The 17,375-nt window shown below is 41.5% G+C and overlaps 1 protein-coding gene across 1 annotated transcript in view; it reads left to right on the top strand.

Moving 5' to 3' along the window:
• LOC115174790 (vacuolar protein sorting-associated protein VTA1 homolog) overlaps positions 1 to 17,375 on the top strand; it is a 47,570-nt gene that overhangs the window by 22,433 nt on the left and 7,762 nt on the right. The window contains exons 4-6 of the mRNA XM_029733697.1: positions 1,444 to 1,519; positions 4,046 to 4,157; positions 16,579 to 16,821. Coding sequence (XP_029589557.1) covers positions 1,444 to 1,519; positions 4,046 to 4,157; positions 16,579 to 16,821 — 431 coding nt within the window. The remainder of the gene's footprint in view (positions 1 to 1,443; positions 1,520 to 4,045; positions 4,158 to 16,578; positions 16,822 to 17,375) is intronic.

Below are 17,375 nucleotides of genomic sequence, written 5' to 3'. Positions count from 1 at the left end.
CCTTGTGTTTATGCTTCCTGGAACCAGCTGTGGGATTTTATGACATTTTTCCTCCCTCCTTCCTGTCCTGTGATCTACACTGAGTTCCCATAAGTGGTGTCGCCTCTGAACTCTGACTCCAGACCCACATTCCTCTCTTTGTGTCATGACTCGTGTCATAGTTTGATAATTACAGACCTGTTTGATTCCTTGGATACAATTATCATTCAAATTCATAAGAGACAAATCCACATACACTACATGGCCAAAAGTCACCTGGCTTGCAGTCCACGTTCCAATTCATCCCAAAGGTGTTCGATGGGGTTGAGGTCAGGGCTCTGTGCAGGCCAGTCAAGTTCTTCTACACCGATCTCGAAAAACCATTTCTGTATGGACCTTGCTTTGTGCACAGGGGCATTGTCATGCTGAAACAGCCAAGGGCCTTCCCCAAACTGTTGCCACAAAGTTAGAAGCACAAAATCGTCTAGAATGTCATTGTATGCTGTAGCATTAAGATTTCCCTTCACTGGAACTAAGGGGCGAACCATGAAAAACAGCCCCAGACCATTATTCCTCCTCCACCAAACTTTACAGTTGGTACTGTGCATTCAGGCAGGTGTAGCGTCCTCCTGGCATCCACCAAACCCAGATTCATCCGTCAGACTGCCTGATGGTGAAGTGATTCATCACTCCAAAGAACGCGTTTCCACCAATGGCGAGCTTTACACCACTCCACCCGATGCTTGGCATTGCACATGGTGATCTTAGGCTTGTGTGTGGCTGCTCGGCCATGGAAACCCATTTGATGAAGCTCCCAACGAACAGTTCTTGTGCCAACGTTGCTTCCATAGGCAGTTTGGAACTCATTAGTGAGTGTTGCAGCCGAGGACGGATGATTTTTACGTGCTTCAGCACTCGGTGGTCCCATTCTGTGAGCTTGTGTGGCCTACAACTTCTCAGCTGAACCATTGTTGCTCCTAGACGTTTCCACTTTACAATAACAGCACTTACAGTTGACTGGGGCAGCTCTAGCAGGGGAGACATTTTAAGAAAAGGTGGCATCCTATGACGGTGCCACGTTGTAAGTCGCTTCAGTAAGGCCATTCTACTGCCATCGTTTGTCTTCTTCTTCTTATTATTATTATTATTATCATTATTATTATTATTATTGTTTATTTGTATTGTCCATGGAGATTGCATGACTCTATGCTTGATTTTATACACCTATCAGCAACCGGTATGACTGAAAAAACTGAATCCACTCATTTGAAGGGGTGTCCACATACACTATATATATATATATACAGAAAAGTATTTGATAATTATAGAATTATCCATGTTCTGTGACGCAGCCTAATCCGTTCTTGTAGAAGACATTTGTCACAGTTGGCAGGTTTAAAACACTTGGGTCTAATGACTTCAGTATGCCTTAATTAACTTTTTTTTTTTTGTCTCTCTTTGTAGGAATATGATTAAGTCCTTCTATACATCTAGCCTTTTGTTAGATGTCCTGTCAGTTTTCGGCGAGTTATCAGAGGAGGTAAGTAAAAAAATAAAAAATAAAAAAAGTTTTACATATTTTTCACCTAGTCGGCTCTGGGATTCAAACCTGTGAGATTTCAGTTACTGGCCCAACGCTCCTAATCACTAGGCTACCTGCAGCGCATACTATATTGAATACCCTTATCCTACTGTATAAGGCCTATAAATTACTGTAACTACATATACCTTTTTATTTCAGCATATTAATTAATGTGTGAAGTAATATGAACTGACTAGCCACAATTCCATCCTTCCATCAGTCTACGGCTGCTCTCAAAGACATAGAAAATATGAGGAATTTCTATTTGATCTACTCATTCCAGTCTTGAGATTACTGACTGATCTGACTGGAAAACAGTGTGTTCCTGGAAACAGCTTGTAACATATAGAGCCTCCAATCTAGAACTGTAGACTACTAGACAGGGTGTTTCTCAGAATGCATACTAGAGTGCTTCACACTCTCATGCTCCGAGTGCATTCTCCGACCACGTTCTCTTGACTACGTCCTTCTGAGGACGAGAGTGTGGAGAATGCACACAACAATACATTTGAGAAGAACTCGCACTCCCCCAACTGTGTCTGTATTACTTCAAGCTTCACCCCCTCATTCACTGGAACTTCTTCCAGCCAGCACAATGGCAACAATGGACGAAACAAGATATACACAAAGCAAACGCTTTACTTCATAAATATCAGCTAGATTTGTGAATTCTAATATTCTAGCTATCCAGCTAGTTCAACAGGCAAAAATTACCTAAAACTAATGTTATGCAAGGTAGATGTACATTTTTTGTGTGTAGCTACCAATTCTTCATGGCTAGCCAGTTAGCTAAATTGACTTACTATGGACTTACCCATTCCCCCAACTGTCTTCCAGCCAGGACAACAATGGCAATGGAAACGAAACAAGACACACACACACACACACACACACACACACACACACACACACAAAACAACAGTTTTACTCCATAACTATCAGCTAGCTATATGTGAATCCTAATAATGTAGCAAACCAGATAGTTTAACAGGCAAAAGTGACTGAAAATGTATATTATACAAGATATCAATTCTTCTTGGATAGCTAGCTAACAATTCTTCATGACTAGCTAACAGTACTAGTAGCTAGCCAGTTAGCCCTATTGCCTTATTTTGGACTTGCTATCTACGGTATGTTGGCAGGTAGACATACCAAAATTAACACAGCATGTATTTATTAACATATCAACATGAAATATTGTGGTCAGGCAACATGAGATGTGAATAGGCAACATTTAATTCCTTAGTAGGTGTGTATTTTCTCTCGCTTCAGCTCAAATAAAGGCTGCCATTGATTTCAAGAAATGTAGCTTCATTTTTTACGTGGTTGAGTCATATTTGTTTGCTTAGTTTCTATTGAAGCTTGCATCGGTGCATGCTTCAAAATATTTACAAACGGAGTATGCATTTGTGAAGTGTCCTCCGTGCTCTGTTTCGAATACTTTGATTTGGACTCCGACCCTCCCGCACTCCAATTTGCGTGCTCGGAGCACGGTAGTATGCATTTTGAGAAACACCCATAGACCCCATCTCAGCAGCTGTGGGCTAATTAAAGCTTCTTTCTCTATGGCTACAGATGGCTTTTCTACTGAGGGAAGTGGCCTGTGTCAGACAACAGACAATGTTTCATTGAGTGGCTTGTCTCTCCCTAAGGGCCATGCATTTTCCTGCTGCAGATAGCTCATTGGAGAGGCTGCTTTAAAACTCAGTTTTTTTCTCTGTAACACTAACCCAGACAATCGAGCCTCACAGTTCCCCGCTCGCTGATTGCTGTATATACTTTTCTTTATACAAAGCACGTCACAATGCATTGTGGGAGATTGGATTTCTTACAGAAAAAAAGGACATTTCATCACCAGAGAGTGGAGGACCCAAACTTTTAGAAAATGGTGTTTGAGGGAGTATGTGAGACTATTAAGTGTGAGCTCTAATCATAGCTACCATCAGTCCTAAACTTCCCCTCAGGGCTAGCATGTTGTTATCTCCAGGGATAATTTAGATTAGAATTATGATTGTGTGTGTTAGTTGCTTCAGAAAGAAATGTCTTCATTGTATTAATTTTGCTAAGTCATTTAGAAAGAAACCACCTGGATGTACTGGTTTGGAATAACCCTTGTGGCTGAAGTGAATGTGTAGTTTAGGACATTGAAGTTTTGTTTTCTCCAAAGGAAGCTCCTCAATGAATTTCCATTTAATTAATCTACAGATAAGATTAACAGGGGGAGAACTTTTAAATTAGGTGCATAGAACTTCTAATGAATTTGGTGACCTGGGTGTTAGACCACAGTTATTGCTTCACCCCCTCCCCTTCCATCCCTTTACCGTAAGCCAAAGGAAAATAAATATAGATATACCTTAAGCCTTTCATCCAGTCTCCATTGTTTAACTAATTGCTTTTAATTCAACATCTCTTATCTTGAATATTTCTGTATTTATTTACCCCCTCTCCTCCTCCCTGCCTCCCTTGTTCCTTTCCCTTTTTCAGAATATCCAGCACAGGAAGTATGCGAGATGGAAGGCCACTTACATCCACAACTGTCTGAAGAGCGGTGAAACCCCACAGGCTGGCCCTGATGGCTATGAGGAGGAAACATATGGTAAGGACTGATATTATATCAGCACAGCCACCCAAACAAACTGTGTCTCCCGTTAAGAAAATACCTCTTCTCCTGGCCTTTCCTTCAGGAGCCTTTAGACCCGCTTTCCTCCGTCAGGGTGACGTGGTACTTCAGTTAGTAAAGGTTAGCCGCCATTGTGTGCCTTACAGTGGCTTGTGAAAGTATTCACCCCCCTTGGCATTTTTCCTATTTTGTTGCCTTACAACCTGGAATAAAAATATTTTTTTTTTTTGGGGGGGGGGGGTTTGTATCATTTGATTTACACAACATGCCTACTACATTGAAGATGCAAAATATTTTTTATTGTGAAACAAACAAGAAATAAGACGAATAAAACTGAAAACTTGAGCGTGCATAACTATTCACCCCCCCAAAGTCAATACTTTGTAGAGCCAGCTTTTGCAGCAATTATAGCGGCAAGTCTCTTGAGGTATGTCTCTATAAGCTTGGCACATCAAGCCACTGGGATTTTTCCCCATTCTTCAAAGCAAAACTACTCCAGCTCCTTCAAGTTGGATGGGTTCCATTGGTGTACGGCAATCTTTAAGTCATACCACAGATTCTGAATTGGATTGAGTTCTGGGCTTTGACTAGGCCATTCCAAGACATTTAAATCTTTACCCTTAAACCACTTGAGTGTTGCTTTAGCAGTGTGCTTAGGGTCATTGTCCTGCTGGAAGGTGAACCTCCGTCCGAGTCTCAAATCTCTTGAAGACTGAAACAGGTTTCCCTCAAGAATTTCCCTGTGTTTAGCAATATCCATCATTCCTTAAATTCTGACCAGTTTTCCAGTCCCTGCTGATGGAAAAACATCCCCACAGCAAAGCATGGTAGTGTCAGCATCATGCTGTGGGGATGTGTTCTCGGAGTGATGAGAGGTGTTGGGTTTGCGCCAGACATTGCGTTTTCCTTGATGGCCAAAAAGCTTGATCTGACCAGAGTACCTTCTTCCATATGTTTGGGGAGTCTCCCACATGCCTTTTGGGGAACACCAAAGGTGTTTGCTTATTTTTTTCTTTAAGCAATGTCTTTTTTCTGGGCACTCTCCCGTAAAGCCCAGCCCTGTGGAGTGTACGTCTTAAAGTGGTCCTATGGACAGATACTCCAATCTCCGCCGTGGAGCTTTGCAGCTCCTTCAGGGTTATCTTTGGTCTTTTTGTTGCCTCTCTGATTAATGCCCTCCTTGCCTGGTCTGTGAGTTTTGGTAGGCGGCCCTCTCTTGGCAGGTTTGTTGTGATGCCATATTCTTTCCATTTTTAATCATGGATTTAATGGTGCTCTGTGGGATGTTCAAAGTTTCAGATATTTTTTTTATAACCTAACCCTGATCTGTACTTCTCCACAACTTTGTCCCTGACCTGCTTGGAGAGCTCCTTGGTCTTCATGGTGCTGCTTGCTTGGTGGTGCCCCTTGCTTAGTGGTGTTACAGACTCTGGGGCCTTTCAGAACAGGTGTGTGTGTGTGTGTGTGTGTGTGTGTGTGTGTGTGTGTGTGTGTGTGTGTGTGTGTGTGTGTATGTATGTGTATATATATATATATATATATATATATATATATATATATATATATATATATATATATATATATATATATACTCTGAGATCATGTGATACTTAGATTGCACACAGGTGGACTTTATTTAACTAATTATGTGACTTATGAAGGTAATTGGTTGCACCAGATCTTATTTAGGGGCTTCATAGCAAAGGGGGTGAATATGAAAATCCAAATAAAAATCCATTTAAATTACAGGTTATAATGCAACAAAATAGTAAAAATGCCCATGGGGATGAATACTTTTGCAAGGCACTGTATCAAGTGTAGCACCCGAGGCTTGCAGTGGCCCTTGCGGTGTTGCGTCTGTGTGAGAGAGCTGATATTTATTTTATGATGCTTTCTGACACCTTATCCTGAGAGGATCAGGCAGGGTGGTTTTACCTCTGTGGTGTAACAATTATATAATGCTACAAAACATTGTATTGAAGGTTACAGCTGAAACCCACTGGTTAAGAACAGTCTTACAATGTGTGTGTATGATTGTGTTACATACTTCAGTTTCATGTTGGTTTGTGTGCAAGAGCCCATGCCTGTCTGTCGGTGTACGTTTTTAACACCCTTCAGAGACTGATACTTTCAGAGCAACTACATCTCGGACCAAGAACAGAGCGTTTGGCCAGGTTGAGTACGGGGACAGGGGTACCCTCCTAACCACCCGTTAGATGCCGACCATGGCGCTGCAGAGCTGTTAGATCACTGTGCTCCTCTCTGAACATCTGCTGGATGTGCTACAGTGTGTTTGACCTGAGCAGCACATGTCAGAGATTTAAGTCATCTCTGTAGCCCTCCACTCCACTGCGAGCTGACCCGCACGCAGGCAGAAACTGAGGACGGGGCCTCTTAAGTCAACGTGTCGCTACCCTGTCCCCTATTTCCTCTCTTTTTGTTTTCAGTCAAACAAATGAGAGAAGTTAGAGTATGACTGTCAGTGTAGCCTATTAGCCATGTTGTCAGTCATAGCCTACTTTCTGGTGTAGTTCATCTCTTTTGTTAGGGAAGAGCAACGGCCCTCCCCTCCCGCCTGTTGTGGATCTGGGCCTCCCTCTGTAAGTGGTGACATCATGCAGGGTTATTCCCACTGAGGTGTAACATTGCCAAGAGAAAGCTGATATTTTACTCTCTCCTCTCTCTCGTATTGCGTCTAACTCAGTCCACACGCTTCAGAATCTTATCACTGCATCTTCCACATGTCAGCCGAACACCTCAGGAAACACCTCACCAAATGAAAATATGAAAACAAGCAGACATGCTGCGGGGTGAAAATGGAAAAGAAAATAGTATGTGTTTCAAAGATAAACAGTGACTGTAATTTAGGTGGTCATTTTGTATTTTCGACTTTCCTTTTGAGTCTTGAGTTGGTTGATTTGGTTTTACTGTATTTTGATATGGGATAGTTTTTCTAGTTTTTGTATTCAATTAGGTTGTTTTGAGAAGCATTTCTTTTCAGAATTTTATTGCTTGTACTCTTACAACCAGTAATATTATTTTCTTATGTTAATACCTTTTATTTGACCTGTTTTTAAAGTGGTTAAATGCAGAAGACACATTTCAGTTGAAGGCCTTCACTTGTACAACTGACTAGGTATCCTAATGAAACATGTGGGAATAAATCTTGCTTTGTTTAGAGGCCACAGTAACTGCATTGTCTCGGATACATATTTCCTTCACTTTCCACTTCCGAGGAGGAGATGATTAGCAATGGGAAAGGGATGGAGGAAAACACTCTTGTTGAAATGATGGAAAGCCAATAGGAAGCAACTTTGTTGATTAGCATATTTTCCCAGAGCTTCAACCATGGTGCTGAACCCTGGTACTGACATGTTCCGATGGAAGAGAGAGTGCGCCGTGCTTCCATCTGGGTAGAACAAACAAGTGCAAGCTTCATGCCATGTTGCCCACCAGTCTAGTCCGAGAAGGCACGTTTGTTTTGTAGCCATGCCACCAAACGATGGAAACTAGTACAGACGGATTCATTAACATTTCATAAGAAATAAGGTCAAATCTCAAATAACAAAGGTGACAAGGGGAAAGTATGGAAAGGGGTGACATTTTGGGAGAGTTTCTCTCCAATTTAACTTCAAAAGCTGCAAATTCTCAACATTCAACATTCTCACGCTGTCATTGGCAAAGGTATCAATAATGTATTGAAGTTTCTTTTCTAGTCCATCATTGGATGGCTCTTTCAGAACACTCAGTACCTCTGGAGTCCCCAATGCCATTTTTGAGAGTGACTTTTGGCCAAGCAGAGGACTGTCATCAGCTCAGCTCTGATAAGAATCAGCACATATGTTTCGAGACTACTTTGTTTGAATCTTTATAATTGGGTTCCTAAATGTATAATTTATGAGTGTCCTTTGGATATTAGGAGAGTTTCAGTGCAGTGGATCAATGGTCTGTGATTTCAGAACTGAATTTAGATAGTGTCAGCAGTGCATGTCTTTTCAAACTTTGGGACTGTCTGTCCTATGCACAAGGCAGCAGGCGACTCAAATATGAAACGACATTCCGAGCCTATCCACACCCATTTAAAATGCCCATCACTCCCATCTGTTATTGGCACAAATCGAGATTAAGTGGCCCATGGGTGAAAACGCTCAACCACTGATCCGGTCTCTCTGCCTTTACTGTCTGTCTCTCACATGGCTCTTATCGTGGGAGTTTCTTCTGATCCAAAGAGAGAGGGGGGGTGGGAGACATTTTATAGTTTTATCTCAGGGCAATCAAGTTCCTGCTCTGTAAGTAAGCAGGATACAAAGCTGCTTAGTGTGTGAGGCTGTGCAGGCCAGGCAGGGACCGGCTGTGCAGGGCTGGCTGGCTGGCCTGTGACAGACTGGAGCAGAGCAGGGGGAGTCAGGGGAGAGTGTCTGCAGGGAAACGATCCACTTCCTGTTTTACAGCTCCATAGGGAGAGCTATCTCAGAGAGCTGTTCTGGGACCAGCCCTCCCCTCATCATCTGGGCCCTTGCGCACTCCTTCATATTATCCCTCAATACTCTGGTTCTCCCTATAGACTTGCCTTTCGTATCATGACAAATGCAGACAAACCATCTTGACTTATGTCAGTACATTTGAGTTACCCCGCCCATATTATTTAACTTAGTCTGGGGAAAATGGGACAATAGGCTAGAAAAACACATATTGGCAGAAAAACTGGTTTTAAGACTGACACAGATGCATACAGTTGTGGGCGGACAAATAAATTGGCACCCTTGCACTTTTCTTAAATAATTCCCTATTTAAAATAAGTAGAAATTGGGGGGAAAAAACTGTTAGCCTCCGCTAGGGCTATGGTGTTCATGAAGTTCTGTCAGCTGGTGATTGTCAAGCAAATAACTGCCCGTCTCACGGTAATTGACTGTTAATTAACATAAACACATTTAGCATCTCCTGTCTTCCACACACAGCCTACAAGCCACTGATGCAGACCTTTGGAACTTTTACATTTTAAAAAGTGTAATAAGTCCATTTTAATATAGCCTACACATCACAATAAATCCATTATTTATTTATTTTAGACGGGTCTCTTAAGAAATATCATATGAAGAAAATGTAGTCTATTGACCGTAAGATGCTACAGAGGGTACTGCGTACAGCCCAGTACATCACTGGGGCCAAGCTTCCTGCCATCCAGGACCTATATACTTGGGGTGGCAGGTAGCCTAGTGGTTAGAGCGTTGGGCCAGTAACTGAAAGGTTGCTAGATCGAATCCCCGAGCTGTCAAGGTAAAAATCTGTTGTTCTGCCCCAGAACAAGGCAGTTAACCCACTGTTCCTAGGCCGTCATTGTAAATAAGAATTTGTTCTTAACTGACTTGTCTAGTTAAATAAAGGTTAAATAAAATAGAAATTTACTAGGCAGTGTCAAAGGAATGCCCAAAAAATTGTCAAAGACTCAAGACCCATGTCGTAGACTGTTCTCTGCTACCGCACAGCAAGCGGTACCGGAGCGCCAAGTCTAGGTCCAAAATGCTTCTTAACAGCTTCTACCTCCAAGCCATAAGACTGCTGGACAATTAATCAGATGGCCTCCCGGACTATTTCCACCTTTGTTTTTACACTGGTGCTACTCACTGTTTATTATCTATGCATAGTCATAGTCACTACTTACATTTACAAATTACCTCGACTAACCTGTAGCCCCACACATTGACCCGCACATAGCCTCGTTATTTTATATATATATATATATATATTTTTTATTTTATTTATTAAATATTTTCTTAGCTGCGTTGTTGGTTAAGGGCTTTTAACTTCTTGAGGCTACCTGGGACGTTAGCGTGCCACCTGTGGCGCACCCTATCAACAGCAGGTGCATTTCAAGAGCGGCAAATTTGAAACCAAATAAATGTACAAATTCAAATTTCTCAAACATACAACTAACTTACAGCCTTTGAAAGATAAACATCTTCTTAATCTAACCACGTTTACCGATTTCAAAAAGGTTTTACGGGGAAAGCATAAAGTTAGGTTATGTTAGGAGAGTACATTGACAATAGCGGTGTGCAATGCATTGTCGATTCAAAGACAGGCTTTACCAAAACCATACAATCAGCTAAAATTATGCACTAACCTTTTACAATCTCCATCAGATGACACTCCTAGGACATTTTGTTAGACAATGCATGCATTTTTAGTTCTATCAAGTTCATATTTATATCTAAAAACAGTGTTTTACTATGGCGTTGATGTTCAGGAAATCGTTTCCCTCCAATACCGGCAGTCAAGTCATGACGACAAAATAATTAATTAATATTAGAAAACATTGCTAAAATATTATATTGTCATTCAAAGAATTATAGATTTACATCTCTTGAACGCAATGGACTTGTCAGATTTTAAATTAACCTTACTGGGAAATCACACTTTGCAATAATCTGAGCACTGCGCCAGAAAAATACGCATCGCGATACAGACTAACCGCCATGTTGGAGGAATCTAAAATCGAAAATACTATATAAATAATCCATTACCTTTGATTCTCTTCATCAGATGTCACTTCCAAAGAGTCCCAGGTCCATAACGAATGTAGTTTTGTTCAAAAAAGCTCATCATTTATGTCGAAAAACCTCCGTGTTGTAGCGCATGATCTAAGCCAGCCGGACTTCACTTCACTTCAAGAACGGAAAAAATATATTTCCGTTCGTTCAAACATGTCAAACGTTGTATCGCATAAATCATTAGGGCCTTTTTTAACCAGAACATGAATAAAATTCAAGGCGGACCATTGGGTTTTCTTTTAAAACGTTTCGGAATGAGAGTACCCACCATCAAATCGCGCGCCAGGGTGAATGATGGACCATCACGTTCCATGGCTCTTATTCGGTCAGATCTCACTGTAGAACACTCAAAACACTTTGTAAAGGCTGGGGACATCTTGTGGAAGCAATAGGAAGTGCCAGAATATAATTCACCCCCTTTGTTTTTCAATGGCATAGGCTCAAAGTCAATTCAACACATCAGGTATCCACTTCCTGTCAGAATCTGTCTCAGGGTTTTGCCTGCCAAATGAGTTCTGTTATACTCACAGACACCATTCAAACAGTTTTTGAAACTTTAGGGTGTTTTCTATCCATATATAATAAGTATATGCATATTGTAGTTACTGGGTAGGTGTAGGAGGCATTTAAAAATGGGCACATATTTTTTCAAAAATTCTCAATACTGCCCCCTAGCCCAAACAGGTTAAGTAAGTATTTCGGCGCATGTGACAAATAGAATTAGATTTATTTTGATTTCAGAAGAACAGAATATTGTACTCGGACTTGTCCTTATGTTAGGCCCTGATCTGGCTATGCAGTATGGCTGTGAGCTACACTAGTTCATTTAGCCAGCAATATTTGCTTAGAATTTCGTGGCATTATTTTATAGTATGAAGAATGCGACTCTAATGATGATTTTTAAAAGGTTGCGTGAAAGGCATGCACTCTGCTTTGTTTTTTGTGCAGGCTGAACACACTTCATCAGTCTCTCATTCACAAATTGACAAGCACTTGATAATGCCTTAAATTTACGGGCTGCATCCCCTTTCTGTGGCCGTAATACCCCCTAAAAAAATCCATTCCCTTTGCAGCGAGTGGCTGTTGTGCCCTTGGGCTGAATATAATAATTATAATTCTCTTCTCCCAGCTATGTGCCAAAGCACCTCACTCACATAGCTCTCCATCACGTGATTGGGTCTTTCTCACAGGCAACAAGTGAAGACCGACACATCTGGGACACAACTGCGCGCGTCCTTTTCCGAGGCGCATATTGAAGATATTGGAATAACTGTCCACATTTACTTTTCGTCGGCCTTCAAGATGAGTTGGCCTAACCAACAGCAAAAGCACTAGCCTATGTCAATCAACTATCCCCCATAGTACAAAAGTTGACCTATTCTGTGTGAGAAATAAATATTCCAATCATAGTTTTGGACAGTTGTCGGACGCGATAGATCCCAAATGAATACAACCACTAGCATAAAAAACCCTGTTTTGAGCAATGAGCCTGACAGAACAGATGATAATGTTTGGCTGAAAATGTTGATAAACTATTAGGCTATTTCTTCACATTGTAAGTGCAGCAATGCGCACACGGCAGTAGGCTATAAGCGCGAATGTTCCATTTGCTGAAAACACCATTCTCAAAAGTGACCACAAATGCGATTATGAATGTAATGCTTTTATTATAAAAGTGCATTTTTATGGTGAAAATGATCTTCCCCAAACTTGAAACTTGCGCACTGCGTATGTACAGTTGAAGTCGGAAGTTTACATACACTTATGTTGGAGTCATTAAAACTTGTTTTTCAACCACTCCACAAATTTCTTGTTAAAGCTTGGTCGCAAATGGGTCTTCCAAATGGACAGTGACCCGAAGCATACTTCCAACGTTGTGGCAAAATGACTTAAGGACAACAAAGTCAAGGTATTGGAGTGGCCATCACAAAGCCCTGACCTCAATCCTATAGATAATTTCTGGGCAGAGCTGAAAAAGCATGTGCGAGCAAGGAGGCCTACAAACCTGACTTAGTTACACCAGTCCTGTCAGGAGGAATGGGCCAGAATTCACCTAACTTATTGTGGGAAGCTTGTTGGAAGGCTACCTGAAATGTTTGACCCAAGTTAAACAATTTAAAGGCAATGCTACCAAATACTAATTGAGTGTATGTAAACTTCTGACCCACTGGGAATGTGATGAAATAAATAAAAGCTGAAATAAATCATTCTCTCTACTATTATTCTGACATTTCACATTCTTGAAATAAAGTGGTGATCTTAACTGACCTAAGACAGGGAATTTTTACTAGGATTAAATGTCAGGAATTGTGAAAAACTGAGTTTAAATGTATTTGGCTAAGGTGTATGTAAACTTCCGACTTCAACTGTATGCCAGTTAGGCTCTATACCTGTTGTAAATCCCCTGCATGGGGCATCTAAATCACTAAGACCACCCCTGTCTATGTGCAGGACATCATGAAATCAGCAGATTATCAAGGTCTTTCGGAGTGCAATGTTCTATCCAGTGTCCAAAAACTGTCTGTGTAGAAGGTAGTGGATCTTCCAGAAGGACAACAACCCCAAACACACATAAAAAGCACCCTGGAATGGTTCAAGAAGACTCTTCTTGAGTGTCCAGCAAGGAGTACTGACCCAAATCGCATCGCATCACATCCAAAACCTATCTCGATAGCTGAAAATAGCAGTTGGTGGAGGGCACCCCTCAAACATTGACGAATTAGAGCAGTCTGTTGCTAAAAAGTGGGACAAATTGCCAGTAGGAGGGTGCAGCAAGCTCATTGATGGCTACAATAAGCATTTGTTGGCAGTTATCTTGGCCAAAAGCTGTGCAACCAAGTACTAACTCCAGGGTGCCAATCATTTTTTCCATGTCAATTTTTCTACCTTTTTTAAAAATAAAATTGGTTCTGCAATGTTGAAAATCCAATAACATGGTGTGGGGAACAAAGGTTTTTCAATTTCAACTTATTTTAGAAGAAACAGAACTATTTAAGAAAAGTGCCAGCTTGCCGATATGTTTTGCCGCAACTGTATATGAAAATGTGTTATTGTCTGTTTTTCATTCATCTCACACTTCCTACAGTATGTCCAAAGTGGTGTCAAATATAGCACATAGAATGTTTGATTTTTAATCTCTGAAAATACACTACATGACCATAACTATGTGGACACCTGCTAGTCGAACATCTCATTCCAAAATCATGGGCATTAATATGGAGTTGGACCCCCCATTTGCTGCTATAATAATGCCCTCCACTCTTCTGGGAAAGCATTCCACTAGATTTTGGAGCATTGCTGCAGGGACTTGCTTCCATTCAGCCATGAGCATTAGTGAGATCGGGTACTGATGTAGGGTGATTAGGCCTGGCTCGCAGTCGGTGTTCTAATTCATCCCAAAGGTGTTTTGATGGGGTAGAAGTCAGGGCTTTCTGCAGGCCAGTCAAGTTCTTCTACACTGATCTCGACAAACCATTTCTGTATGGACCTTGCTTTGTGCATGGGGGTATTGTCATGCTGAAACAGAAAAGGGACTTCCCCAAACTGTTGCCACAAAGCACAGAATCGTCTAGAATGTTGTTGATAGCTGTAGCGTTAAGATTACAAGAACTAAGGGGTCTAGCCCAAACCATAAAAACAGCCCAGTACCATTATTCCTCCTCCACCAAACTTTACAGTTGGGACTATGCATTGGGGCAGGTAGCGTTCTCCTGGCATCTGCCAAACCCAGATTCGTCTGTTGGACTGCCAGATGGTGAAGCGTGATTTATCCCTCCAGAGAAAGTGTTTCCACTGCTCCACTGAGTCCAATGGCGGAGAGCTTTGCACCACTCCAGCCGACGCTTGGCATTGCGCATGGTTATCTTAGGCTTGTGTGTGTGGCTGCTCGGCCATGGTTACCAATTTCATAAAACTCCAGACGAACAGTTATTGTACTGACGTTGCTTCCAGAGGCAGTTTGGAACACGGTAGTTCTGTGAGCTTGGGTGGTCTACCACTTTGCATATGAGCCGTTCTTGCTCCTATATGTTTCCACTTCACAATAACAACACTTACAGTTGAACGGGGCAGTTCTAGCAGGGCAGAAATATGACACTGACTTGTTGGAAAGGTGGCATCCTATGACGGTGCCACGTTGAAAGTCACTGAGCTCTTCAGTAAGGCCATTCTGCTGCCAATGCTGTGTGCTTGATTTTATACACCTTTCAGCAATGGGTGTGGCTGTAATAGCCGACTCCACAAATTTGAAGGGGTGTCCACATACTTTTGTGTATATATATAGTGTATGGATGTAATATAATATTTTCTTTAAATTAAATGTGGTCACTCCAAAATATGTTTTGAACATATTACTTTTAATGAGTCTAAAGAATAGGTGCCTTACCCATTTTAAATGGAATTTCCTTCTTTTTTATTTTTCTTCAGTGCTGGATTTAAGCTTTTTCTTCTGGGAATTGGCTCACTGTGCTATATAAACATATGGTGCATATCGTAGCTCAAAGACAGAGTAGATCACCTTTTCCAATTCGAGCTGATTTAAATTCAGTACACACAACACTTATTCAAATCTTGTTTTTGTCTGAATAGACTTTTAAAGTAAAATATGTTTAGTCTGCTATACATCACTAATCAAGTACATAGGCTTCGTCTTTGCATAACAAAACTTAGGCTAATGCTTGATATGTTTTTCCACAACTTACTGTTCATATGTACTGTATGTACATCGTTCCGTTTGAGCAGTATGTCGGCACTCGGCACATTGCCCCAAAGTGGCCATTTAATTCATCTCTGCCAATCCGTGCCAAGAAGCTGTCACAGTGTGTTGGAAGCTCAGATCCACTTCCATAGCTGTAGGGTTTCCTGTAACATTCCTTTGCATCAGTGGTTGCATGAAGGAAAAGAGTGGCTCCTTGGTGACTCATTCCTCATGTTGCATGAGGAGAGGATGGCTGGTCTGGGACCTGGTGCTGCACATAGTTTAAACTTAAAGCATACCCACGGTCTGACTCCTCAATGAAAAATGAACTAAACTAAACCGATTTTAGATTAAGACATATTGCGAGTTGATGCATTAGAAGTAAATTCCACATGATTGAAAGATAATGTGGGTGATGTTTGGAAGGGAATTACTAAGATAAAGTGTAGCAGTCTGTTGGGCTTTGATTTAAAAGTGTTTTGAGCTTGACAGAATTGTAACACGTACTTAGACATTTGCATTTGTGTCATTTACCAAATACTCTTATCCAGAGCGATTTACACTTAGTGCATTCATCTTAATATAGGTGGGACATGCACATATCACAGTCATAGTAAGTAAATGTTTCCTTAATAAAGTTGTGATCAGCAAAGTTGGAGCTAGTAAGGGGGGGGAAGTAAAGTGCAAGTGTTTAGTTCACAATTCTTGCATTTTTTTTATTTTTTTTGCTCTTGGATTATTTAAGATACTCTTTCAAGAGGTTGTGCTTCAGATGTTTTCAGAAGATGGGCAGGGACTCTGATGACCTAACTTAAATTGTTATAGTTCCAAGCCATATTGAGTCAGCCTCTGATATTGTTGCCACAGCAAGGTAATGATGTAACTCAGTGGGTAGTCTACCAGCATGTTCATCTGCAGAAAATAGATTTTATTGCAAAGATTTATAGATGTATACCTCATGTAGCCAACACTCAGTCTTGCATAAGTTCTGCCTCATCAGATGTCTGACGTGGTATGGGGTCGGTGTATTGTCATGTTGAAAAAATGTTAGAGTAAATCTACAATATGAGTTCCCTGACATAAGTCTGAGGGACTACAAACTACACTTCTTAAAATCATCCGTGTTATTTTTGTCTTCCTGTCTTCCAAGATGAGGAGTATGGTGCTGAGGGTGGAGGGGGACCGTCGTACCAGTCCTCCCAGCCTGCTCAGCCACAGTCTCCACCCCATTCCCAGCCCGGCTTTGGGGATCCAGACCAGGGGCCAGGGTCCATGGGGGGTCCCCCCTACCCTCAGGGTCCGGAGTCCATGGGGGGTCCCCCCTACCCCCCCACCAACTACAACAACATCCACATCCCTCCTGGAGCCCACTGTCCAGCTAACACACCTGCAGGTAGAGAATGGGACCTCTACACACCACCCTGTCACTCAGCAGAGCCTCAGGAAATGATACAATGCCATCAGAATCTATAGGGCCCATATGGACTCTTGATCAATTCCTCTCTGCAGTCTTGCTATGTCATTACAATCCTGATCAGCAACCAACAGCTAATTTGAATAATTCTTCACCTGACCATTGGGAAAGTTTTCACAAACCTGATGTATAATAGACTGGTGTTCTTGAGTTGAAGTTAAGACAAATTGTATCCACTGGCATAACTTGAGTACAGTTTAGCTCAAGCCCGTGGGATAAACTTTGCCATTATACCCATTTTTTTATATTTTGGCATAGTCGACAAGCATAGAAAAAGGGCCTAATCATTTTTCCTTTGCAGCTCTTTGTGAGCGGAGGGACAGTATTGTGTATATGAACCCTAATGACTGCTTTCTTTGTGGCTGACTTGGGTGTTGTCACATATCACCCAGAAAACAGTTACCTCACACAAAGCAGCCAACACTGTCATTTGTAACAGCCCCACCAGATAATGACCAACTAGATGTTTGTTT

The sequence above is a fragment of the Salmo trutta genome, chromosome 35 (assembly GCF_901001165.1).
Source record: "Salmo trutta chromosome 35, fSalTru1.1, whole genome shotgun sequence".
NCBI classification, from domain to species: domain Eukaryota; kingdom Metazoa; phylum Chordata; class Actinopteri; order Salmoniformes; family Salmonidae; genus Salmo; species Salmo trutta.
This window is presented reverse-complemented; position numbering and strand designations above follow the sequence as displayed.